Genomic DNA, 27,622 nt, shown 5'->3' on the forward strand with positions numbered 1-27,622 from the left:
TGACATTGAACAAAATGCAGAAAAAAAAAATATTCCAAACATTGTATTCAAAATTTATTTTTAAATAAAAGAAAAAAACAAGACAATTATTTTAAATAAACATGGTACATTCTACATATCTGTATCAACACAGCTTTACAATAGCCATATTTAACTTTTAAAAGTTCTGTTGCAGCATGTTCTACAGTATCTGACAGCGTTGGTTTCCATTCCATAATCAACCAGACAATACCCAAATTAAACTATTTGCTTAAGCTTCAGTTTTCTTGACCAAAGATGGCTCTACCAATACAAAAGCACCCGTTAAACATTATCCCCACTTACATTTTTAAAATGAAGCCTGTTCAGCCTTTTTTGGTTTTCTGTTCCATTGCCTGCATAGAAATCAGCATAATGCTAAGTTGCAAGCTATGCTTCACTTCAACAGTGCAATGAATCACATCAAACTTCAAGAAACAAAGATACAAACATTGTCAGCAAAATTCAACTATGTAGAAACTCTTAAAAACAATGTTTTCGTGGGTCACAACTAGACAAGCTTTCAGTGTGCAACTTTCCTCAGGAAAAGTTTCTTCCTGATTCACGTGAAAAGAATGAAGCATGCATCAAAAGCCTTTGTTCATATAGAAATGCCTATTAAAAGAAGTTCCATTGTATCATAAGGCAAAAGAAATATTAAGGTGGATAAAGCATTTTGGCCCAGAGTATGTTTAACACATACATACATGTTACGCTAGTGTGTAGCATATGACATTTAAGGGATTGGCTCAGTAAGGTAGAAGTATCCATTTTTATAAATACACATCATTATTGCTAATGTGCTACACATTATAATTCAACTTTTAAAGCTGCTTTGTTGGCTTTAGCCTTGTAATTAACAGCTCACATTCATGGTGGCAATATTCTATTCCATCTGAAGTAAAGTAGCATAAATATGATTATGAAAACAAAAGGCTTATGCAACATCCCTCTCTAGCTTTGCTGTGTTTTTTGTTTTGCTTTTAATTTTAAAAGTTCAAAGAAAACAAGTCCAGTTCACCACAAATTAGGAAGTCTCACAATGAGGTTGGAAACCAAGCTACAGGGAAGGGGTGAGAAAACACGGCATGCATTATAATCTAGTCTTTTTAGTCACACCACTGGAATACAAAAGTCCAATTTAAAGGCTAGACTAACAGTAGTAGGCAAAAAGCCAAGAGTAGACTTAGTTTGATATTTAAATTAAGATTGCAATTTTAATCAGTAACAGCAAACTCACTCAGCCCTTTAATATATTCACAATATCTACTGCAATCGAATACTTAATTATGATACTAGTGTAGGTATGTATGTTCACTTTAAAAAGTTATTAAATACCTGCATCATGAAATTACATTCTTAAGACATTGTGTGTGTAAGAAAATAGCTCATGTGAAATGTTTCTGAAATGTATTTCTGCTCCTTTCCACCCCTAGTGACGCCCCCCCTCCCCCCCCCCCCCCCAAAAGCATTCACTCACACAAAACACCCCTTATAAAAGGATGGAAATAGTGAAGGGGACCAGTTAGGCTAGTTACAGCACAGTGCTTAACAAGGTTCAAGACCGAACCAGATCAGAGTTGGCCAAAAGATGCTCACAATACATGACTGTCTAGTAATTCCTTTCAACGCATTCTATCAAACTCAGTCCACTTTTGGTTCATTGCAATGACAAGTATTTCATATATACATATAAACACAAGACTCCAGCTTTACTTTAGCTTGTTTTTGCAAAGCATTTTTACCTTTCCATTAATTTTGTTCTGCAGCAACTACAAGAGGTAGGCATAAAGCATTTAAGAGCTTCTTTCCCAAGGTCCTATTACTGGTTCAATTTAGTGGGATATGACAGAAATCAGACATACTTTTTCTGTGATTTTACCATGTGCAGCCTTGTGCAATCCAGCTGGACAATAGCTATGTGACCCCTGGCTTTGCTAGGCCAGCACACCATGGAGTAAGAAGCTGTTCATATCCAGGAGGATATATGTATATTTTTAAATTAGTTTACTGCAGAGCATTCACATAGCAAATAGATGTCAGGACCAGTTCTCACCATTTCTATTTGTACATAGGAGCAATGTACCATTTGGCCAAAACTACAGATGTATTTTCACAGATGCAAGTGCCATGCAAAAATAAATTAAAGAACAGATACCAAAACATACAAGTAATAAAACTACTGAAGGTAGATTTTCTTAAAAGTACTTATATAAACAATTTATAATACTTTTGATCCCCTTTCTCTTTAGACATTCACAGTTACAAAGCTGTGGCTATACATCAAGGATTTCTTCTGCAGTGCCTCCGCAACGTAATCTGTAGCGTCCTGTCCTCCAGCTAATAGTGGGGTCCCATAAAGCAGATAGGAAGATATAAATTGTCATGGATTCTCTGATGAACCAAGCTACTGCATAATCAAGTTTTGAAAAGCACAAAGCACCACCCTAGGAATGTAAGAACAAACATTTAAACATACTATTCCAAAGGAATTTTGAAGTAATTAAAACACTTATGTTACAGATAAGTCTATACTAAAGCTTACTGGACAGATTTACATTACCAATAAACTTTTTAAATTTACATTATCAAAAAACTTTTTAGAATTCAATAAAGTTTTCCTGTTCAAAATATTACCCATCTGAAACATGCAAAACTTGACAGAATGACCCACAAGGTCCAAAGAATGACTTCTTTTTCAAGGTAAGGAAAAGTGTAAATATTTTTTCCTTTTGAAGCTCCGTAAAACGTATTCAGGCAGGCACCAGGTTTTTGCCACTGACACCAGAACAGCAGCATCTAGATGGAAGAAGTATACTGCACTTTCCCAGGAGAGTGAAATTCAAAAACATCCAAGCTTTTGGTCTTAGAAAAAAGTGGGATTAAGAAGAGTTTAGAGCCTCTGCCTTTTCTGTTCCTTTGAGAATTCCCAGCCGCATGCAGAGCTGGAAAATGAGGAGGCTTCAGAAGAAGAAGAATAGGCACAAAGTTATTTTCCTATTCCATGTACGTGTCATGCATGGTGAGATTAGGATTCAGAAAGGTGACTGTGAAACCTGCCTGTTGGTGTTCTCCAAAATTAACAGCATAACCAACTTATCTTTCTAGTAATTGTTAAGGCTACAAAAAGACTATTTTTCAATAACGAAAGCTATTTGATAAATTTGTGTACACAAGTAATTGTAGATCGGATTTAGATGGAGTATGGTCACAAAAAATAGTTTAAGGAACTACAGCATTAGAATAGCAAATGCTGTACTGACTTGTGACATCCTTCTATATTCAAAATTTTGCTGAGGCTTCACTTCTTCCAGCAATGGAAAGAATTTATTTTTAGAAGACTACATCTGTCCATTATTCAATATCAAAATAGAGTAAAACTCTAAGTATTTGTATACTTAAAACATACATATAAGCCTCAAGTCATACAAGACCAAAGAACTGAGAAAGGAAGGAAACTAAAATCCCGTAAAGCTGCTGTTCTTGGACTCTTAAAAAAAAAAAAAAAAAAAAAGCTTAATTCTGGACATGCTGAGGTAGAGCAGACTGGAAACAAGTGGAAAGAGATAAAGGCAAGAGAGAAGCCAACTTTCAGAGCCTATGCAGAGGTAGGGGCACTCTTGACAATGTCAAGAGAAATATTTTGTCCCTATAATCACATTTATCTTTTTGCTGAAGTCGTTGGCACTAAAAGCTTTCATTACCTTTGAAAAAAATGCTACATACCTGAACACCTCTTAGTTGAATGTAGTCAAATATAAACCATGCCAAGCAGTGACACATGAAAAATACCATTATATCCCATCTGAACACATGATGAGCTGCCCAACCAATAACTAGACTGGCAACAAAGCACTCTGAGATTGGCTCACAGATTATTGTAGCAGGCAACATATTAATTCGCAGTTTGGCCCACCTAGGAAGAATAAATAAATCAGTTCCAACTATAGACAATTGCTTATGTCTCTTCTACAGGCTCATCAGGTGATGAGCCAACAGGGTCTTTCTCAATGATAGTTTAATCTCATTTAATGTACGCCTCCAAATTAAGCATGGCAAAAAGTCTCCCTTTTAAAGCTACTCTGCATAGCATTTAAAAGGTATTAAAGTTTTTTTTTTGTTTTTGTTTTGTAAGGTTTTCAATGTTTGAATGTTTTTGCTTGTTTGTTTTTTAAAAAAGTGTTCATATCTCAGTCCTACTTTTGTGGAAAGCCAGCACCTCTCTTTCAACACCAACAAGAAGAGTACTTCAAGCCATGCATTAGAACTTCATCATTCTGGATATTACATCAAATTAGTTTGATAGAAGTTTTGCTCTCATCATTTAAGTTGTCCACATTAAAAGCAAGTAAGAGGTGAGAGGGAGAAGTAAAAATTAAAATTTTACCTGATCATTCTGGACTGAAACTGAGAAATAGAATATGAACCAGAGTTTTGCATTGCAACTTGTGTGGCCATTGCAAATTTCCAGCCCCTGAAAAATAAACATGTATTAAAAAAAGAGCAAATAAGAAATGCAAAGAGAAATTCTAGAACAAACATCTAAGAATTTTATTAGACTTGGAAAGTTTCTTTGTTATATATGCCACATTATTATATATAAGCAAAAAAATTGAGCAGATTTTATCAAGTCTCTTGCTTGGAAGGTACCAAATACCACTTGATTAGTATATACCCCTCTGAAGTTCTCTGAAACTTTTTTCCTAAAGAAATAGACTGCACTGTGACTTAGTCACTTCTCCATGAATACACTGACAGGACAAAGCACATGTAAAACATGTTTTCTGTATACACGTGAAATTGACCCGACTGCTTATACATATAATATGTAATGTAAAAAAAGAATTAAAACTGTACTTAAACTAATAAGCAATGTCCAGTCATCTTACCGGTCAGCTATAGCTTTGGCCATAAAATAATCTTCCGCAATATATTGTGCAAAAGCTATCAGTCCTCCAGCTTGATCCAAGACATCCTTTCTCATCAAGCACGACATTCCTGTCACACACTTAAAGCCAGTTAAATTGGCTGAAATATATGATCTCGGATGTGAAGTTCCAAAATAAACCTGCAAAAACAAGATAAGACTTTTAAAGATCTACCTGTATTTATGCAAGTACTACCCACAACTTCCTCCCATAAGTGTTTGGAAGAAAAAAAAAATCTAGACGTGGTCAATTACGATGATATATTTGGAAAGATCTTTACCAGCCATATAAGAAATCTAACCTATCACCACAACTGATAAATCTAGTAGTGATATATGCTGTTTTTATACATTTAACCTGTTCATTAAATCCATGTATTGAACTACCATATTTAATTTGGTATTTAATTCCTAATTAATAGAGGTTGTTTTCAGGAAGTACATACTAAAATCGTACTACCAATCATTAAAATTAATAGATTATTTTGCTGCCTTCTTTTAAAAATCAAGTAAATTTCTGCATACATTTTCAAAGAACCTTACTATATAGTTGTATAGAACCAGTGGAATTTTGTTTATTTAATGTACATGCAAGAAGAAATAGGCAAGATAAAAATTCAGATTGTAAGCAAGTTTTATTTGTAAGATCTTACGGTCTTACTTAATACACTAACTCATTCAAGAAGAGCCATGCTGATCTTATAGCATACTGCATATGGGAAGAAAAAGCTCTTCCAGGAATATAAAAGCAAGAGATGAAATACTGTATTAAGGAGATTAACAGCAATACAAAGAACTTCGTTCTATTGCTTCTTGCTCCCTTAAAAAAAAATAAATCAATTCAGATTTTCTTCTGCAGAAAAGTCACACAAGCTGCTCTCTCTCCACTGAATTTCCCTGCACTTTTGTCTCTCATATTTTTGCCTTTGACTAATGTTAGACCCAGGGCCAAAATGCCTCATTCGTGCCAGCTTAGAATAAAAGATAATTGATTAAATTACTTGCCTTGAGACAAAAGGAATAAACAAGAAAACTCAACCTCTTCATTCTACAAAAGAGAACTTACTGAGAGCAGAGAGAGGGAAGAATAGGACAGAAAACATAAGTGATATGAAGATGATAACATGAATCAACTGTTCACTATCTCCTCCAAATGAAGCATTAGGAGACATGAAATATGCTACAGAAGAACAAAGTTCAGAGTGAACAAGGTGGTGGTGGTTTTAACTGTGGAACTTCCTGCTACATACAGCTGTAGATGTTGAAAATCTAGATGGACTTAATAGAATGGAAATGGAAAGGAAAAATTATTGTAAGAAAACCATTCCTACTAATATATTGAGTATTAGTAAATAAACAAGACTACTTCCTGTTCAGGATCTCTCTCAGCTTTCTGCTATTTTCAGCTGAGCGACTACTATCTGAAAACAGCATATATACCTTGCTTAGGTTCTGTTCTCAAAGGTTCTGCTTATAAGCTAAGCTGTAAATAAGACACTGTATGAAAAGGACTTTTCTGACATACAGCCATTTTTGTATTCCTATTCAACAGGAAACAGAATGAATAGCCTTTTCTAAGTCTGAATAAGTGGTGAAGAAGTTTCCAGTTTTAATTAACTTTAAAATAAAATTCTGCACTCTTTCTTGGAATTGCAAACTTAAATATTGAGTCTATGTTTAGAGCACTGTGGTTAAATTTTCAAACATTTAAACATTATCCTAAATAGTCTGAAGTGTAACTGCAGCTAAAAATAAATGAAACATCCCTTCACTTAAAAGCTGCAAAGGGCACTATACAACTTTTAGTCAGCCAGCACTGTATTAGGGAAAAAAACATAAGTATTGCACTGACCTGTTCCAAGGTAGCAGCAAATCCCTGTCTGTCTGCAACATAGGGAAGCCCATGGACCAGGCCTACTTTCTCAGTCATTTGATTGGCCATATCCGTAAGTGTGTCTGGTGTGACTAAGCGACAAATGAGAGAACAACTCATTGAACAGTTATGTCATTAGCTACTCTATAGAAAACACAGTGATTCATTTTATTATGAAGAGCAGGTACATTTCAGTGTGCAGTACTTTCAGGCAAGAGTGTCAGTAAAATAGTAATTATGATTAACATTATGATCAACAGCAAATAGAATGAATGCTGTTTGAACTTTTTTTAATGGTATTTATAACTTTTAGAGATGAAGCATCTTTAATCTGTGATTTTTTTTTCCAGAATTCTATTTTAAATTTCTATTTCTATTCTCATTTAAAACAATCCCCCACAACTGCTTGCTTACAGCAAGTAAGGGCAATACAATTGTCAGTACAACACCCACCTACCTCGGATTCCACTATCACAGATCCATATCAGATCATATTTGGCAACTTCATAGCCAGGCATTAAGTTGTTAATTTTGGGGTTGATGCCAACCTTCTTACCACCTAAAAAAATGTAGACATCATACACAAAATGCATGCTTTTTAAAATCTAGGCTCAATATTCCAAATACTTAGATGCATTAACTGAAACACAATAAACTAACCTTTCAATTCTTTAAGTCCAACTTAATAGAAAGGATTAAAATTTTAAGTGTTCCTTCACTTCCATATTTTAGCTCTCACTACAATTATGCAGAGGGTTAAAAAGGAAAAGGATTCTAATGCTTCTTCAAAATGGCAGGATAATAAGGTTAATGACATTGAAAGGACAGTAGAACTGAAAAGCTTGTTACTACATTCTGTAAGGTCAATGTTGTCTGCTACTACTGATCATGATCATTATGCTCTAGGGTAATTTTAGAAAAAAACAGAACAGGAGCAAAAAGTGAGACAACATTTTGCTCCTAACAGATAGGATTCAGTTTATTTCATGTCAGAGAAGCATTATAGTTCTCTAGTTAAAACTAGTACTTAGTTCTAATATGCCTTATTCCTTTCCTCCTCTAATGTAATCAGAAAGTGAAGAAATAGCCTCACAGTCTCTAAGTTGATGAAAAAGGATTATTGTAGCACCTCAAGCTCAAATACACCCACAACATTAAGTAACTTCCTGCATATTTAGTTCAGCACAGAGACAGGATTTAAACTGATGAATTCCAGATTCAGTAGAAAAAAGCTGGGGGGCGAGAAGGGGCTTGCACAAATGCTACTTCCTACAGTTTGGTTTCATGTGTTTTTAAAACAAGGTCTCAAATTGTGAATACAAAATTAATTCTATACTCCACTCAAACAGATGACTAAGCTACAGAACCAACACTGGCAGAACAAGACAACTATTTATTGCAGAATACTATATAAGGAGTTGAAGGCCTATGAAGATGTTTCAAGCAAGAGTCTCACCCCAGAGCTGCACTGCTTACCTATGAATAGCCTAGCATCAACATTTGGGTATTTGCCAAGGAGCTTTTTGCAAACATCAATAGCTGGATCATCATGATCTTGCACGCAGAGTAGTACTTCATACTAGTAAAAAAAAAAATAAAAACAAAAGTGTACACAAATGTTTTTTTTTTAAACACACACACAATATCAGCATAGCTGAGGGAATAAAGCTTAATGGCATACCAAATTGAAAAAATAAAGAGCACCGCTATAGAATTGAAGAAAAAACTAACAGGGTTGTTTTACAGCTAAATAAGACTTTTTAAATGTGCAACCCCACATTTGAAAAGAACCCAAGCCTGCATCCCTATAAACTGTTGTTGTTAAGAATTCTCATTTTCCTGTTATTGGAAAGTTTTTACTGGGCAAAAAACAAAACATTCTGGTACATACACAAGGTAACATTTTTTATTTTACTGCTATTTTTGCTCACATATGAATCTTAAAACCAAGTTTGAAATTATGAAATTACCATACACAAAGTATTTAAAGAAATAATACAAGCCATTAAAGTGTTAGCTTCCACAGCAGACCAAGCAACCTGTATCTTGCCTTTCAGTCAACACATGTTAATTCCCCAAATGCAGTGTCAGAACTGTGTTGGAATTTGATCTTTACCAATAGAGCCTGTAATACTCTGAATGCTTGCATGGCAAAACAAGGAAGACACTTAAAATTGAATTTACACAGTCAGAGTTCTTTTTATACCCTTAAGAGAACCCCGTAAGATATTAACACAAGCTTTATTGTACACCAAACTCCATCTTCCTTTTCTTTACTTTGTAGATGCATAACGAAGATGTAGATGCACAGAAGCTAATCCTTTGAGACCAGTAAATGTGTACCTAAGCACATAATAAAGCTAAGCTCAGGGACATTCATCTTGCCATCGTACTTTCTATGTATTTTCCTCATCAACAGAAAAACAGAAAAACTAGCAAGAGGTAAAGGAAAACTAGTTGTTTCAGTGGTCAATCTACATTCTTATAACATGAACTACAGACACTGGGGTGAAAAAGAGGCATTTTAAGAATCACTGAACTTAATTTTTTGAGACAACTTTACAAGCCTTGAAGGAGATATTTGTAAGAGATTCTCTGAATGCTCCTTACTTGACATAACCTTCCCCTCTCCCTGGTCAAATTATTGAAGTATTAAAAGAAGTTAATAGTGCTCCATCCAAAGAATGATATGCATAAAATTTAGATCTCTGATCAAGATACCTAGTGGCCATTTTTACAGACCAAAAATTAAAAATTCTGCTTAAGAACAATTTTGTTGTTGAATCTTATTTACAATTGCTATGCCAGATGAGAAGTTCGAACTACTGATCAAGACAGTTATTTCATTCTCCCTCACACTGTTTTAACACCTACCTGAACTTTATATTACATAATCAAAAATTAATCTGAATTTCAAGAGCTGTCTGAGTTCAGTGACAACTATCTCTGATGTTTTCATTGAGTAAGAAGTAATGTTTTACAGTATTGGATAAAATAAATGCAATAAATACATTATTTCAAAGAAAAAAAAAGATACTGAGACACAAAAATACAGCCATCAAAACTCCATTCAGAATGCTGTGGAAACTTAAAATCATTAACCACTAAATGGTAGTTAGTAAGACTTGGTCTAGCACTACAGACGACCAAACAAGCACATTTATGTCTCAGAGTGCAAGCTTAAAGCCTGTTAGCCTAAAGAGTCAGTAATATTTGTTTCCTATTATTTTTACCAGCATAAAAAGTTGAATTTAAAAGGTAAAAGACCTGTCCCATTAAGCAGGCAGGTCCTTCCACTATTATAGAATGGTCCTGACATCTTGAACGTCATGAAAATTACCAACTGAAGAAATAAGCGTTTTATTGCTGATTCAATTAAATATGCAAAGGAACAATTATTTTTGCTGGTAACTCATAAAATTAATCTTCAATCCACAGTTGCAATGACATTTCTATATTCATAGTCCGGAAGAAATTCAATGAGAAATAACAAAAGGCTTTGACATGCCAACATTTGTACAGAGAAAAATTCCTTCTCACAGTAAATAGTCTTTGTATGCAGTAACAGACTGAAGAGCTACAAGGTATATGATTAAAGCAGAAGAAATACAAAGATGCTTATCTACATAAATATTTGAATCAGGTTCATTTGGATATAACAGGAATGGGGAGATTTCTGCCAAAATTTCAATATGCATAGCAGGTAAAAACAATTGTATTTGTAGTCAAGTCTTTAGATGCTCATTCAAAGTCACAGAACATCTTAAGGTCTTCTTGCAACCTTTTAGCATTGTTTGCAATATTAGCATATACAGAATGCCTCAAGCGTGCTTTAATTTATTTTGGCTACACTTAACCTTTATTGCGCTTTTCAGTGAGTCAAAGGATTCAAACCTGCATACCTCAAACTTTTCAAAGGCCACGGATGTCATTACAGAAGAAAAACCCCATTTCTAGTAAGTTCTGTTTTGTTGTTGTTTGTTTGTTTTGTGTGCGTGTGTGTTTTCTGTTTTGTGCTTTTTGTGGTTTTTTGTTTGTTTTTTAAACCCTACCAGACAGTTTTGAACTCACTCCTAATAGGATACACAACAAAAACCCATTGTACTGCTTACCCATATCTTTGGCTTTCTACAACTGAAGGAACAGTATCAGAAATTGTTTTGAGAAAAAAGTCTTCATATCTCCTAAGTTTAAAATCTTGATATGTAATAGGACTAGCACAGTTTCCACACACAGTAGCATAAACCAAGTAGTGAAGGATGCAGCAGGTATTTCTCCTTTATGCTGTATGGTCCTTAAAGCAAGGACAGACTCTGACACTTATCACTTATATTACTTATCACTAATATTACAAAGTCAAACAGTGTTTAAGAGCAAATGGAAGCTTTTATTAACTATTTATTTTCCAGCAGTGGCTAAGTGGCTTGGAGACTGTGCATCTCAATGTTTTTTTTATAGGATAATCTCATCATTGAGCAATTCTTTGTTATTAATGTCTAGAGTATGTCTTATTCCCAAGCCTTGGTCATATTTCTTCATAAGCAGCTTTTTTTTTTTTTTTTAAAGAGCAATAAATATTGTCTGGTACACATAAAACATCTAATTATGCATTAGCTGTGGAAGGAAGAACAACTCACTATACAATCAAGTTGAATAGTTCTAGCACAAACAATTGATACCAGTTTAGAAGGCAGAAGAGGAAAGACTGTAAATAGTATACATACTTTGGGATAATCCAGTTCAAAGAAAGTTTCTAAGTTGTTGATCAGATTAGGATCCACACCTTTTAACGGCTTGAGAAGTGAAACACCAGGAAGCTTGCTATATGGCTGTTTATCTGTAGCTTTCTTATTTAGGTGAAGACGTCTGTAAGAGAAATAACACACCACCATAAAAGAATGAAGATACGCTAGAGAACTCCATTCAAAATACAGTAAACACTAAGAAATTTGGAAGTTAAAACTGCTACAAAACTTGGCTTGTTCAGCATTTTTAGACCTGCTGACAGTTGACATGTCAGAGGCAATGCCCAAAGAGCTTTAGCGCAGAATGGGTTAAATTCAACCTTGTTCAACTTTTGATATATTTCAGATAAACTTCCCAACAGTACATATTTTGAACAGTAGAAGTATCACTTTTTGCAATCTAGACAGGAGATGAGTTTTTCCTACCTTCCTACATAGTATGAAGAGTTACTGGTATTACAATGGGATAAACAGAAAAACAACTTGCTGTAAACAATAGAAAAAAAAAAAAAGAATCATGTTATTTTTACTATACTAAATTATGCAAAACTTAAATCAAGGTGAAAGCAAGGGGGGAAAACTGATCAGCAGAATCAACAGCTAAACATCTCCAAGAAAAGTATGACTATCAACTGTAGTGTAAATACCCTAAAAATTGGATACCAGACTTGGTAAGCATGGATAAACTGAGAAAAAATCTAAACTATCACTAATATTTCAGCAATAAATATACAAAGTAAAATTTAAAACCATGCCACAACTCACTAACATGAATGTTTAATTCTACGCTCCTGTGTGAATTAACGCAAAATTTAATTCTAAGATCTCAGCGGGCCAGAACACAATAAAATTTTAATGAAGTAAATATGTAATCTAAGTAACTGCAGAAAAAACGTATTTGCTGAAAATTAACATTTGCAAATTACTACAATATCTTTTTCAAAATGAGCTCTTATCTACTGTATGCTGCAGTTTTCTCTAAAAAACATGCACAGTACTCAGACTGAAATAATATTTTATATTTAAAAATATTGCAGTTTACAATTCACAAGATGCTGCCTAAAAAAGGGAATAGAGTAGTTGTTCACTGAGCACAATTCATTCTGGTTAAATGGCAAAACAAGAGGTCATGTTCCTAAGAAGCTTGATCCTGAAGAACATGCCTGATCAAGGGAAGTTAGTGATCTACTAAGGAGCTCTACTAAGAGATTCCAGTAGTTTTTTATAGTTTTTCCTGAAACAGGACAGTGACATCCTCATGTGTTATTTCGTCTGCTTCCCCAGCATGCTCCTTTAAGCTAGTTTTGTAGCTGGACAGCAGAAGCACAGCACAGAGAGAACCTGCATTGTTTGGCCCAAAAGACAGAACGACAAAAGATGATGTCCTCATGCTGTCACCATTCTGAGCTTGGGCACTGCAGAGGTGAACCGAAATAGTCTTGCAGAACAATTAACAGAGAAGGGACAGTCAGAATAAAATAAGGAAAGTAATAATTTTAACAGTTCAGAAAGCTATCACAATTATTTCATTGCCAATTTTCACATAAACATGCCCTTGTTTGCTGTTAAGTCTGGTGTGAAGGGAGAGCAAATAATGCAACTTTGAAAAGGAGGAATAAGAGGTATATAAGGGAAAAAAATAAAAAGTAATCCATTTTAAATGGATTGTAGCAATGCACATATAAGCTTTGCATACCAAGGCAAAATCCTTAAGAACAGGATGGGAAGAAATGAGTGAATGGAGAAGAAAAAAAAAGTGAAGAAAGACTTGTGGCAGGACTGTGACCAAGAATAAGCAGCAAGTGACAGAACTGCCAAGCCTCGGCAGCCATCACAGCACAAACTATGCTGACATGCAGGACTACGCAGGTGATTGAATTACATAAGGAAAGCCTACACACGCTGTGAGAGAGGGAAGCCCTAGAAAACCTGCAAACGAGGCATGTGGCATTACCAGGATCAATCCAGCTACACAACATCACAGAGAATTTTAACAGAGGATAGTGCAGTAGGGTAGCACCGTCTGTGTGGCGCAGTTGACACACAGGAGGGAAGGGATGCCATCCAGAAGGACCTGGGCAGGCCTGAGAGGTGGGCCTATGCGAGCCTCATGGAATTCAACAGGGCCAAGTGCAAGGTGCTTTACCTGGACCATGGCAATCCCAAGCACAAATACAGACTGGGAGGAGAACAGATTGAGAGCAGCCCTGAGGAGAAGGACCTGGGGTTGTCAGTGGATGATAAGCTCAACATAAGCCAGCCGTGTACACTTGCAGCCCAGAAAGCCAACTGTGTCCTGGGCTGCATCAAAAGCAGCATGGTCAGCAGGGCAAGGGAAGGGATTGTCCCCCTTCATGCAGCTCTCTTGAGATCCCAGCTGGAGTCCTGCGTTCAGATCTGTGACTCCAGCACAAGAAAGACACAAAAGTATGAGTCCAGAGGAGTGCCACGAGGATGATCAGAGGGCTGAAGCACCTTTCCTGAGGGAGTTGGGGTTATTCAGGCTGGAGAAGAGAAGGAGGTGCCCAAGGCCAGGCTGGAGAGGGCTTTGGGCAGCCTGGTCTGGTGGGAGGTGTCCCTGCCCATGGCAGGGGGTGGAACTGGGTGGTCCTTAAGGTCCCTTCCAACCCAAACCAGCCTACAGTTCTGTGATTCTATCCTATATTATCTAAGGAGCATCTGAAAAACTTGCAGAAACTTGGTTCCTTCCCATGATAATTAACCCACAGAAGCAACAGTAACCTAGCTTTGCTCTCTTGGATGTACAAGTGCTTTGAAAGGCAGAATCCAGGCTACTGAGTTATCACTGCCCAGAACACTACATGATGAATCCTTGCTAACGTGTATCAAGCTAAACCAAACCTTTTCTTCCACTCTGTTAAGGCAAGGGGAATACTCTAGCAAATGCAAAACGCTTGCTAGCAGGGACTGCTGGGTCTCTATGGCTATTAAAATCAATTAAAAGAACCTCTTTATTCATTTCTTTCAGCCTTCCCTCAGCTACTTTAACAATTCACTCATCTGGTGCAAAAACATGATTATTCACTACAGATTGGCAGCAGATCCTGCAATGCTACAAGCCAGCACTAACAATGCCTGGGAAGGGCTGAAGACATCCCTTGGAGGCTGTGGTTGCACAGGCAACTGAGATAGCCTAACAGTTCATTACTTTTGGAAGAGGCTGCTTTCCCTGCTTGTAATTCTGAATTCACACAAACACACCCTCTGGTCAGTTTCCATCTTAGCTTAATCATTTCACACAAGGATTTGTGGAGAGCAGGATCTGCTATGGAATACCAGATCCGGGCTCAGAGCATGAGAAATAAAAGGGAGACGGTTCCTCTTCTTTTGGAAGCAAAAAGGTAAAAAACAGGAGTTCACCATATTTAAGAATATGGGCATACTACTGTGCACTTGGAGGTCTAATAAACTGTTCTTTTTTAGGGTCCTCCCTCAACTGCAGAAGGATTTGAAAACTGCAAAACAGATCTGTAAGCAGAAGACATCACCTGTGGCCACTCCCAACAAGCGACAGAATCATTCTTTAAGCAAGAACTCAACACCTGTATCTCTTTCCAACCTTCCTCCCCTAGAATGCAGTTTCATAAAATAGCTGAACCAGTTTAGGTGTAGGCTACTGCTTAGAAGGCACTCCCTCTCTCCTCCTTCTCCCTCTTCTCTGGGCTGTGCTGAGCTTCTTATGGCAGTGCTGACACTTGTCTGATCCCACAGTGACCCTGCTGAGGTACTTAAACCACCACAAAACTGGTATTCCATTCATAATGTCAGCATTTTGTCAATGTAATTTAGCAAGCATACACACTGAAAGGATGGACAAGATGACCATGCAGCTTCACTAACAGCAAAGAGAAGGTTCCCCTGGTGTTCCTTCTCTCCCTCGCTTCTGTCAACACCAGCCAAATGAGACATTGTGCCAGCACTGATGCCCGTGCAACCCTGCTGTGAGCTGCTTCGACTCACTTCAACAGAAAATTAAACCTGAAGTGTGTGTGTGGGGGGGGAACACAGACTGTTTTCTGCCAAATTAATGTTGGAGTGCCTTAGGGAAGGACACAATAAGCTCCAGAGCACGTTTGGAAAGGCGGCTGTGAACACACTGCCAGGATTGCAGAAGAGGAGGAACATGGTCTCCTTCCCCCTGGCTTAAGCAGGCTTTCACAAGGACTGAGCTGCCCATGCAAGGCATGTAGTGCCTCAGGGCCAGAGCAGGACCCATGCCATCAGGAGCATAACCCCTTATCTGGAAGCATGCACAGGGATGAGGGTCAGTCCCCTGAAAACTCCTCCATAGCTGGCTGTCACAGTTGTTGTCCTTTGCAGTATCCTTTCCCTTGCAGCTTGTTCCCTGTCCTTACTTGCCCACCAAAAAGGGCTAACCGGTATCAGCTGCTAGTAGAAAACGCCGCTGCCACTCACAAGACACACACAGGGCATGCCACTCTTCTTCCTCACACGGCTGCAAGGAAGAGACTTGGCCTCAGAGAAGTGAGGTGGCAGCAGCTCGCACACCCCTGCCTGGATGATGTCCCCCTCACGGAGGGAACACAGGGTCATCCTGGGGAGTCCCCAGCCTCATGCCCCAGGCAGAGGGCACAAGGACACATGGCCAGCCATCCTGCACATGTACTGGTCCCAGCTACAGAAGTGCCAGGCCCAGCGAGAGGGAGGTGCAGAGGCGTGCTGCCGGGAAGAGGGGGAACAAGACTTCCGAGAGGAAACCCCAACGTCACATCTGGTGTGACTGTTACCATGACAAAAAGCACACACTTGACAGAGTGCTCAGAAATGGGAGAAGTCCCTTAGGATTAGTACACTGAAATCGTGATGGGGAGGTGCAGTGAAAGGCAATGGTTTAAAAAACTTGAAACAAGCCCCAAAACAGTGAGAGTGAAAAGGCTTTCCATACACACTCACAAAAAAAGCAGAATTAAAAGTCTCAAAGAGGAATGGAATGAGGTATAACCTGGGCTGTGATAATTACACTTTTTCAGGAGGTACATGCTTTCAGAACACAAACATTAATTTGCTCTTCCAGTTCTGGGAATCAGGAGCTCAATTAGCGGGTGGTAAAGACAAGTACAACCATACAATGCAGAACAATAAAAATCTTACCTAATGCAATTTAGCATTTTTAACTTCAAGCCTTCATACACAGCTGAAACTCCCTGAGAAGCACTTTCTGAACAGCTTAAGATGTTATCACAAAAGTCACATTTAGCAAAGGCAATCCGTAAGGTGGTGCACTCTTTTCAAAGGTGGGGTTTGGGATTTTATTTTTTTTAGCTCCATGTTTGAAAAAAGCTAATGCAGGAGAAAAAAAAAAAAAAAGCAACTTATCTTTTGGAAATAAGAGCAAACACTTTAGATCTCAACTGAAACCCTCTAGCAAATACCCCCTTTTTTTAATCTAGAAATTCCTTCCCTACTCCCCTCTCTTATCCCCACGCCCACAAGATAAAAGGGAAACAATCAGGCTCCCATACAATAGGTTGCAGTTAAACATAAAGGGAACCCTTTTACCGTCCAAATCCTAGGTCGTGCACAATTTGCCAAGCTGAACCGACATGTGCTTAACAAAAGCACTGCGCATTGTCTACACTGCAGTATTACTAGATCATAGCAAGCACTAAAATGAACACAGCTCTCCTTGAAGCCTACCTGCAGGCTGCCATCAAAATAGCAACTCATGCCCTGTTTCTGCTTTCCCACACCCTCAGCAGACTGGTGGTTATAAAGCAGTCAGGGCCACAGGATAAATTGGATCAGCCAGCTGATCAAACTAAGAACTATCCCACAGAAAAGAGTCAGTTGCTGATCTGAGTCACCATGTGGCCACATGCCTGCTAGAGGCAGATTAGAATGGCAGAAATGTTTAGAAAAGTGTAGGGGTAGGAGGGGATTTAGATTATCCCTTTGGGCAGCAAATTAAGAACCAGAGAGGCACAGAAATAGAAGTGCTTTTTGATACAGACTCCTTGCAACAAGTGTTAGGCAGCTTCAGAGAACTGCATCCAGTGTTTTATTTATGAGGGCACCACCAGTGGATGGCAACAGCTCTGGGACAGATAAAACACTCACAGCAGTAAGGGCTTAGCACAGAATCAAGTCCCCAAAGCGAAGTATGAAAATTTTAAACAAAGCTTTATAAGATTTGCACCGTGAAATAATTCAATTCACCTTTCTGACTTATTTTGCAATTCTGTAGGGAGAAAATACCGCATCACAATTAATTTCATAAGGGACAAATTTAAATGACAACATTGTTTTCTAAACATTAAATAATGTGCTTCCTACAGCCACATTGCTCCTTACTGCTCCTGTTGTGCCACTCATCAACATTTTCCATCTTCCTCCCCCCTAAAACTTCCAAAACAGTTAACTGCAAGTAACAGAATTGTAGTAATAACTAGCCAGAGATGACATGAATAAATAAAAGACATACCATGTCAATACTTTTTTTCCTTATTTTAGTGAGTTACAGTCTCTTTTAAATTAACTCATTTGCAGAGTACAAAACAGAAGCAGAAACCTCACCCAAACACCAATGTACTCAAGTCTGAACACACAGTCCTGGTCCCTCCTTGTATCAACTGAGATAATAAAAAAGCTACACACCTTGTCTGGCCTACAGGACTGTCAGTGCTCTCTCTGCAAGTGTCTTAAGGGACCTTCAAGACTTTCCAATAAAGAAAGCAATTATGAAAACCTTCCAAAGAAAACATTAGAGTAATTTCTATATTCAACACAATATTAAAGGCTTCAGAAAAGTAATCCCCCCACTCGCTCTGTAGATGGAAACCAGAAAAACTACCTTGGTAAATTTAATCTGTCTTCTGTACAAAAAAGCCACAAAAACATACACACAACAGACCCCCCCCAAAAAAATCCTTCCTTCACTGCTACGTGATCTACGTAAAACAGTCTGCCTGGAAATGCTATTGTGAAATGTGCATTTCACCTCCCCTTTAAAAATGTTTGAAAGGGGACATGGAGTGTCTTCATTTTGAAACACCTCACTAGTATTTCAAAAGGTTGGTGGGTAAAGCCCTCACCACAGCATCTCAGCCACCAGCTGTACCACCTCATTCTGTCGAGTCAGGCATGTGAGAAGCCAGCAAAAGACTCCTGCAGCCTGAAAATCCTGTCTGCTTCCTCCATCCCCCCAGCTCAACACATGCGTCTGTGAGGATGAACATGGGCAGAAGAATTTCTCACTTCCCCATGCGTACTCTCATGAAGGAGACAAGTCTGAAAGCTTTCTGCTTTATTTCTGAGTCTTACTCCAGCAAAGTCTGCAAGAAAAATATGTTTAGGATTTTAAAAAAATGATTTCGTCAGAAAGCGCTTAAGACACCTCCTCAAAAATAGCTCTGCATGTTGACTAAAATCTAATTTTCAGCATCTTAATTTTGCTTCGGGCAAGGTATGCATATGGCCAGAGAAATATTTCTTCAAAATGAAGGGTAGCACACTATCATTATCGAACCATAGCAACAATCACCTGAGAATTCCTTATTATACAGACAGAATGAAACAACATCCCAGAACTAGCACTTAAAAATAGGATACTTGCAAACATGAAAATTGATATTTCTTCACCTAAACAGGTTCCTTGTCCATGGACTATACTGCTGACAGAGCTGAGAAACCTTACCAAGGGGTTAAAAAAAAAAATAACAAAAAAAAGAGAGACTTTGGTTTTCCAAGAGGTATTTCTGAACAGGGGAACGGTCAATGGGCTAAAATAGAGCAAAGCAACTACCAGCATCAACTGGCAACAGAGATGTGTTGTTTGTTATGTGGCTGTTTTAATTAAATTTTTAAAAAGTTCATAGGAGCACCTGTGAAATAGTCAAACTGCTTCAAGGAATACAGTTTCAAAGCAAAAAAAAAGTTACAAGCAGCACTGCCAAGATAGTCTAAGTCTTTTGCTTAGTACAATACTTCACTGCGGCTTTCTGCATTTGTCTACGTTTGTAAACATGTTTTACCTTACTTGCCCAGAAGACACCATAAGACTTGTTTTATGCATGCTACTGCCTCAGTAATTTGACTCAAGGTATGAATTAGCTCAAGCCAAGAATGAGAAGGTATAATCTAGCCTCGATCTTTATCAACTATAAGTAACGTATTTAAGAAAACGCAAACTATTTACCTTGCAACAAGCAAAAATTAAAGGCTTTTTTGATCTATTGCAAAATATTTAAAGTACATTAATTATTTTTCTAAACCATAGTCTTAAGTAAAATGCAAGACCAATGTTAGGTGTATCAAAATCACAGAACTTCCTTCAATTATAAGAAAAAAATTACAATCCCAGTGAATTTGACTATTTTTAACACAACTTTTTTGACTTTAGAAGTGCTTTAGCAAACTAGAAAAACTAGTTACATACTTTGCATGCCACACAAGAGTTCTGACAAATTCCACAAATTCACTCTTAAAGTCACTTGTCATTACCATCTACCACCTTCTACCTACACAACTCTACACACCCAGCTTAATCAAGTTACATCTTCATGACAACCTTTGGTTTACATACAGTCTCAGCTTCTTTCCACTTTTCTGAAATCTTGATAACCTTATGGTAGCCGGCACGCAAAATATATTCTTCCTCATCCCAGTGCTTCCTCTGCAGCTGGCATGCAAGGCTGGATGCTTCTTTGCCTCAAAGATCTCCACTTATACCAGTAACACAATCCATTTTGCTTCCTTTAACCTAGTTTTATGCCTTACATACTCCACATTTTGCAGCCTTCCATCTTTCCTTTCCACACAAACCATACACCAAGCAGACATAGTTGGTTCTAACAGTGCACTTGTCACGTTTGTTGCACCACCACCATTCCTCTTTCACAACATAATGAGGGTATCATCCACATGTTTGCCACACTTGCTCTCCTTTAAGCCTACCTTAGATAGTCTTTAATTTTGGCTTTGGATTCTACCAAACCATTCATGTTAAGAGCCTCCAATATTATGCTGCTCCCTCGAAGTTTATTACCTGTACCTTATCCTCCTGACTCACAACATTAAAAAAAAAAAAAAAAAAAAAGTCAACTTTCTAACTGCCTACAACATCATGGTTTTTCTCCTACATTTTTACCGCTCTGAGATTTCTGGTTCTGTGCTGTTTTGCTTTCCTTCCTTTTAGTCTAGAACCACTCGCTCAACCACAACCTTAATATCCATAACTCAAAAATTAACTCTTGCCTTCTCCAGGTCTCTTTCCCTACAGATTACCTAAAATTAAGCCTGGTGACTATGAAGTGTCAGGTAAGTTTAAAGTTTTTTAAAATTAGCAACATGTACAACTTACGTCCTCCACACTACCTCCATTCCAATCAGTCCCTAGGTAACATGGACCTGTATCACAGCCCAGAATGCTGTCGACTTTTTGTGCTGCCACAGGTAATGCTGCTGCTTCAAGGGCCATGTGTTGTTCACCAGCACCCCCAGGTCCTTCCCTGCAGTGCTGCTTCCTGGACAGCTGGCTCCCAACCAGTGCTAATGCATGGAGCTATTCCTTGCCATATGCCTCGATGGAGTTTCTGGAGGTTCCTCTTGGGCCATTTCTCCAGCCTGCCCAGGTCCCTCTGAACAGTAGCACAACACCCTGCCGTTCACTGACATCTCCCATCATCCAAGTCTTCACTGAAGGTTTCGAACACTGTTGCCCCAGATGATTTTGTGCCTCTCAGTTTCTGAATACCTTTGGAGGCTTCCAAGCACAAGCTGTTGTTGTCCCTGTCTGTGCACTGAGTCTGGAGCAAATTGCTCTAAGTTGGCCCTGCTTTGCGCCAGGGGTTGGAGCAGAGAGCCTTCAACAGGCGTTTCCAGCCTGAAGTGCCACTTTCCTACTCCATGTTAAAAAAATTGACCATCAGTTCCACCCATACTCTTTGGTTTTCCTGTTCCTCACAAGAGGTTCTACTTCACATCTTTGCATTGCTGTCATTCACTCGCCAGGTAAGAGCAATCCAACAAGCTTGAAGGACGCAGCACTTGCAGCAAGTACCTCAAGGTTCCTGCAGAAAGCAGGGTCTGACCTCCATGCACAGACTAGGGGAGAGGGTTGTGCAGAGAGAGTAGGAAGATAGAAGTGTCACCCAAGATCAAACAGAAGTTTCAGATAACTGTTCAACTTCTTGTAATTCTCTAGTGTCCCTCATTGTGGTCAAACACGCAAGTTCTGTTTTTACTTGCTTTTAACCCTCTGCATTTTTGCAGAAAGATTACTAATGGCAATCATGAGCTTGCTCCATTCTCTGTTCCATGCACATGAGACAACAGATGACAATCTACTATTACAGTTACCAATGTTTTAGATCAGGTTTGTTTGTCATCAGCTATGTAACAGGAAAAACTATTCACCTGCATGGAAAATTTCAACCTAAATGGTTCAAGTTCAATAAAGATTCATCTGAGTAGTGCAGAAAAACAAACCCAAGAACAGACAGAGAATTCTGCATGTGCTAGAAATCTTCTAGTCATTTCCTGGAGGAGCTCCAGCACACATTTCTCAGTTTTCTGTTTGATTACCAACAAGAAGGAAGGGTACCTCTCATCTCAGAGACAGGTATTTGCATTATCTCCAGGAAAGTTTATCCAAATGTTAGCTCGCTTATGCCTGGCAGTACTTGATAGCACGCTTCCTCCCCTCATAGCTTCTGTCTGAGGACTGCCTCTGAAGCAGTGCCACAAAGCAAAAAAAAAAAAAAAAAAAACACATCCCTGTCACAGCGAAGGGAATTACTACTGCTTATCCACCTCCTTTGGTCAATCCATTGCCAGACACTGACAGTGATGGTGGAAAAACCAAGACAGCCCAAAGGAAGGAGCCACCATGCCAACAAGCAAAAAGGTCAGAAGAATGTCATTGCACAGCAGGGTAGGACTGGACACAAATCATCGACTGAGCAGCAAGGGAGGGATAAATAGAAATACAGGGGGACAAGACAATAAGATAAGGACAACAGAATTGTTGTTTTAAGAAGGAAAGGTCACAGTTGCTCTACAGTAACATATTATTAACCCAAAGATCAACGTGACTTCATAAAAAGCAGAAATCAAACGCCAGCTCTGCTGGAGGAGAAGGGAGCTGGTGTTTGTTTAGAAGAAAACTTGATTTTTCTGTACCTTTGAAAACTGAATTTCATCCTTGGATGCATATGATTCAAACTAGGGGTATTAGATATGTTTTTAGTTAGATTTAGGAGCTTTACTAGATTTATGTTTCTGGAAATCTTGGGTTTCAATCAGACAAGGAATAGCTTGCCTAATCATACCTAAATACTGCGTGGATACAAAATTTGTTTTTTTTATCATTGACTACTGTTTAGCATATAGACATTTTAACTATAATTAAAAGCTAAAAACAGCAATGCAGTTATCAAGTAAATGATATGGTACGGTCCTTCCCACTTATACCTGGCACACCAGCACAGTGAAGAACTTATGCACAAACTGACTATGGATCCCTTGGGGGAAAAAAAAAAAAAAAAAAAAAGTAATTCAAATGAGGTGCTGCTGACAATGGGTACAAAAACAATGGAGACTCAGGGCTGGAACACGACTCCGTGAGTCCAATTTTGTGGACCAGGAAAACAAAGCCGGAAGCAGGTTAAGAGATTTTGTGAACTCGCACTGGCAGAGTTCAATGCAGTTCACCAATTACAAAACATCTTAGAAGATGTCCTATCCTCTCTTTGGTCCCCAAAATACACACTTCCGTGTGGCATACAAGTTGAAATAATCAAGTCAAGTTATTCAGGGAACTGTAAAACATAAGCTTTCTTTCGTTTCTAGACTAAAGCCGGAAGACATAGTAGGGAAACAGATAGGGTTATTCTTAAGTAAGGCTTTTTCTAGCTTCTGCAGACTTTGTTTGCCGGTCTTATTTTAGAAGTGACACAAAGTTCAGAAAACTATTATTATTAAAACTAGAACCATCTATTTTGAAATACTGTCAAAGCAGCAAACCCGCTGTCACAGAATTTGCCAGTCAGTTATTCAGAAATACAGGATGTGTTAAGAGTGCCATAAACCCTGAGAAAGCAGCTTTAGTTTTTTGGTTTTTGCTTTTTTTTCCCCTTGATTTAAGACAATTTCTGTTCCACTGTTTAAACATCTTCAGAATCGTAGTTAGGCATAATTAACTTAACATTGATATTTTAGCAGCCTTGAAATAAATTAAGATTTACTCCTTGGTCTCCTGAATAACATTTCAGCCAATACTGTAAGACCCTTTTTCCTTACTGCACATCATACACACTCCTTCCATTTCAGACATAGGTATAGGTTTGATTTTAGTTCTGAAAGTCTGTTTTAGCTGTCCACACAGCTTCAGAAGGTTTCAGAATTGGCATACCCAGTAACCTCCAGAACTGAACTCCTGCTGGATCAGTCAGTGTCTCAACCCCAGTTCAAGAAGCTATACGCACACAAGGGTCTTGCCCAAGGACCCAAGCTGGGCATGAAGGATAGAATCTCAAACAGGTCAGTCATCACGGCCTTATTACACAGAGCAAATACATGCAAACTGCCCCTTACCTAATTACTAGCAATAAAAAACTGCCATTTGGCCTGTGTTCATTTCATTTACTCCACTGAATCAGTGCTACACAGAGAGCACCAAGTATGTACTGGTTTCATAATCACATACTTGAGACAATTTACAGAGATCACCTTTTGATTTAATAGTGGGACTGTCTGAATTTCACTGTTCTAGCCCACCTGCTTATTTTGAAGGAACATGAAATCCACCAAACCTGCTGCACTTTTTATACATTAAAACATTCACAGTGGGAAAAGGTGGTAGGGGAAGATGCTGTCAGGAACCAAACTGACAATTGTACATGATTTGTATCCCATGCAGCAAGTGCTTTCATGGGAGAGCAGACAATGGACAGACATTCTTCCTCAACTGAAATCTTGTATGCCACCCTAGATATCCAAAAACTACATCTTTTTAAAGCAACTGAAATGCAAACCAGCACAACTGAAATGCTGTTATGACATTAACCTTGGCAACTGCTGGAAGCAATTAAAAACAAGAAAATATTACTTTAACAGATGTATAATCCCATTTATCTAATTAATTCACACATCTTCTTAGTGTATTACCTTTTAAATCAAGCATCTAAAATGCTGAAGAGGAACCACAGCATGAAGATTGCCTTGGCCACAAAAGCTCTGCTGAATAGTTTTAACATTATCATTCCAGTAGCACAGATCAGCCCTTCCAACCCACCAGCCAAGCACCGCTGGATGCAGTACAGGCTGAGAACAAGCAGCCCTACCCCTATTGCTTTAACAAGTGTTAAACCAACGATATCATCCACGCAAAGAGAAAATGGGAAGAGTAATTACTTTTATCTTCCTTCCTCGCTTTCTGTAGCGGGTACAGTTTAATTAGTTTTCCATACGTGGTAAACATGAGATAATTCTGCTCCGATGCTACATCCTCTCCCTGGGATTGAGAGGAGTTTCCACGTGTAAGCAAAGACCCTTCACACCTCAGAGGTCTAGGGAAGGGTGCAGCATGCTGTACCCACTGTCCAGGACAAAACAGCCTCCACACAATGAGAGGTATTAGTAATGGTATTTGATCACCAGAGCTTTCAGGCCACATCACCAGTGGCAAACACCTTTTTAGGGTCCCTTCCTTGTAAGAGCACAGCAGCAGCTGTATCCATGTCTGCTGCTCCAGCTCCCCAGCACCACCACAAGGACATCTCTCTGCAGTGGTTGCTGTAGGCACCCAGCATTTCTTTAATTTCACCTCCAGTGAAGGGCAGCTGAGTGGTCACACTGGGTGCAGCAGTCCTGTTTCCATATAGCTGGGGCCCTCCACCACAGCTTGCCATCTGGTCACTTCAGCTACCAGCTGCTCAGCTGTAGTCCAGGGACATCCTCCTGCATTAAAGAGCCCTGTTGCTGGCCTTTCTCCTGCAGAGACAGCCAGATCTGCGGGGCCAGTCCCTGCGGAGCCCTGCTGGAGCAGGCCTTTCTCCAAGGATGTCACAGCCCACGGCAATCACCCGCCCAGCTGGCAAGTTCCCAACCTGTTATCACCTTGTGTACCAAGCAGGGGTGGCACACACAGGCAACAGGAACACCACAAATTCCCAGTTACAAAACCCACAGCTCTGTCCAAGTTTCACTGCCATGGCACTTACTCTAGGGCCAGGCCACGTCAGGTCTGGCCACTGCCACCAGCTACTGGAAGAGGAAAAGCAGTTTCAGCCTGGGGAATTCTATTCACCTTGAGTTATTGCCAGTTAATGGAAAATTAATCACTGTTTTGGGTGTTGAGGAAAGAAAGTAGACCATCAAACTTCTAGAGAAGTGCCTTTTGTTTCCTTTACCCAAACTCATTTTCAGGCAAAGACCTTTCCTCCTCACCTGGGCTCCTTGTGCTTCCCAGCACCTTACGCTCAGTCCCTCCTGACCCACTCAGCCAGGCGACACAGGAGGCCATGGTCAGTGCATAGTCACCTTCTGCCACTCCTCGCTTCTTGCTCATTTTCCTTCCTCCTTAACTGTTCCCTGCTCCAGCAGGTGCACCTGCTCTGCCGTGACTCACCCATGTGTTACACTCCCTCTGGCAGCATCCCTGCCCCACCGCGGGTTTTGTGGGCTTCTGTCTCTCAGGTGTCCCCTGCCCACCCTGCTCGGGTGTCACCCACCCATGTGCACCACTGCCCACCCTGTCCATCCCTTCACACCTGGGTCCTGTGGCGAGGGCTGCCAGTAACATCCCCCTTCTGTATGGTCGGTCCCCTGGCTCCTCTCTCGCAACAAACCTCCTGTTTATCCTCTCGCACGTCTTCTCCCATGTCTCTGCGTGGGTCTCCCGCCCCTCGCAGCTGCCACTCTTCCTTAATTATTTATGGGCAGCAGCAGGACCGCCACACACTCTCACACAAGAGGCTGAAGTTTTGGCACGCAAGGGGCTGTTTTCATCTGGCTCAGAGCTGTCCAGAATCAGCTGTGCTTATAGCAGTTCAGTTCACTGCCTGTTCCCACACAGGGCACCCCTGCAGCTCACCAATACCAGAATACTGTCATTTCTACCCAAAACAAACCATACAGCTAGCCTTCAAGACAGGAGTTAATTCATTTAAATAAACATAAGACCTAAATGCAGCCAAGCGACAAGACAGAAAAATTAGTAGAGATTTTAAGTGATTTTGCATGGAAAAAGGAACACGGCAACCATGACCAAGGACAGCAGAAACAAACCTCCAGCATCCATGAGCGCAAGAGGAGCTTTGTCTTCAGCGAGGGCAGGGGTTTGTCAGGGATACCTACCACACGCGGGGAGCAGCACGAAAGGAAGCTACCCGGGCACAAACAGAACAAATTTATATATTCTCTAATGCCTGCGGTGATGCAACAGCGGCCTTTCATTTCAGGGAGAGGCAGAACGAGGTCTTTCAGGGGGAGAGGCGCCTTCCCAGCCCCTTCCCATATGGAGGATCGCTCTGCCAAGCTGACAGGGCTGAATAAATCTGCTTTGTTTGCCAGCCCCCGAGCACCCCGCAACTCACCGGCCGGGGGACCTGCGCATACCCACACACCGCCATCATTCATCAAACCACCACTTTACCAAAAATAAAAATGAAATAAATAAATCCAAAAACGGGAGGAGGGGGCCTCCTCACGCCGTACCCCCCGGCACCCCGAGAGCCAGGCGGCGGCGCAAGGTCGCCGGGCCTCAACACCAACGATTATTATTTTTTTTTAATATTATCATTTCTATAATTTTTCCAGCCCGAAGCGGGGTGTTGGGAGCTGCGGGTTGAGCTGGGGGTTGAGCTGCGGGCTGAGCTCCGGGCCCGTCCTCTCCCCCACCCCCCCCCCGGAACCCCTCGCTTACGTGTAGATGATGGACATGAAGTGCATGAGCCAGAGCACGACGAACAGGACGAGCCCGAAGATGGCGAGTCCCTCCAGGGCCAGAGCCAGCACCGCCATCCCCGTCAGCCGCAGCTGCGCCTCTGCTGTGCCGGCTGCTCCCCGTTCCCCCGCCCG

General features: G+C 39.8%; 1 protein-coding gene across 1 annotated transcript; it reads right to left on the reverse strand.

The window, feature by feature from the left end:
* Positions 1-30: 30 nt before the first annotated feature.
* On the reverse strand, positions 31-27,622 carry UGCG (UDP-glucose ceramide glucosyltransferase). The gene is made up of 9 exons (XM_035310230.1): positions 27,468-27,622; positions 11,543-11,684; positions 8,295-8,397; positions 7,276-7,377; positions 6,798-6,910; positions 4,908-5,086; positions 4,406-4,492; positions 3,745-3,934; positions 31-2,465 (listed from the first exon to the last, which is right to left on the reverse strand). The coding sequence occupies exons 1-9, from the start codon at positions 27,563-27,565 to the stop codon at positions 2,295-2,297; spliced, it is 1,185 nt and encodes a 394-aa protein (XP_035166121.1). The 5' UTR covers positions 27,566-27,622; the 3' UTR covers positions 31-2,294.

The sequence above is a fragment of the Oxyura jamaicensis genome, chromosome Z (assembly GCF_011077185.1).
Source record: "Oxyura jamaicensis isolate SHBP4307 breed ruddy duck chromosome Z, BPBGC_Ojam_1.0, whole genome shotgun sequence".
In the NCBI taxonomy this organism is placed as follows: Eukaryota; Metazoa; Chordata; class Aves; order Anseriformes; family Anatidae; genus Oxyura; species Oxyura jamaicensis.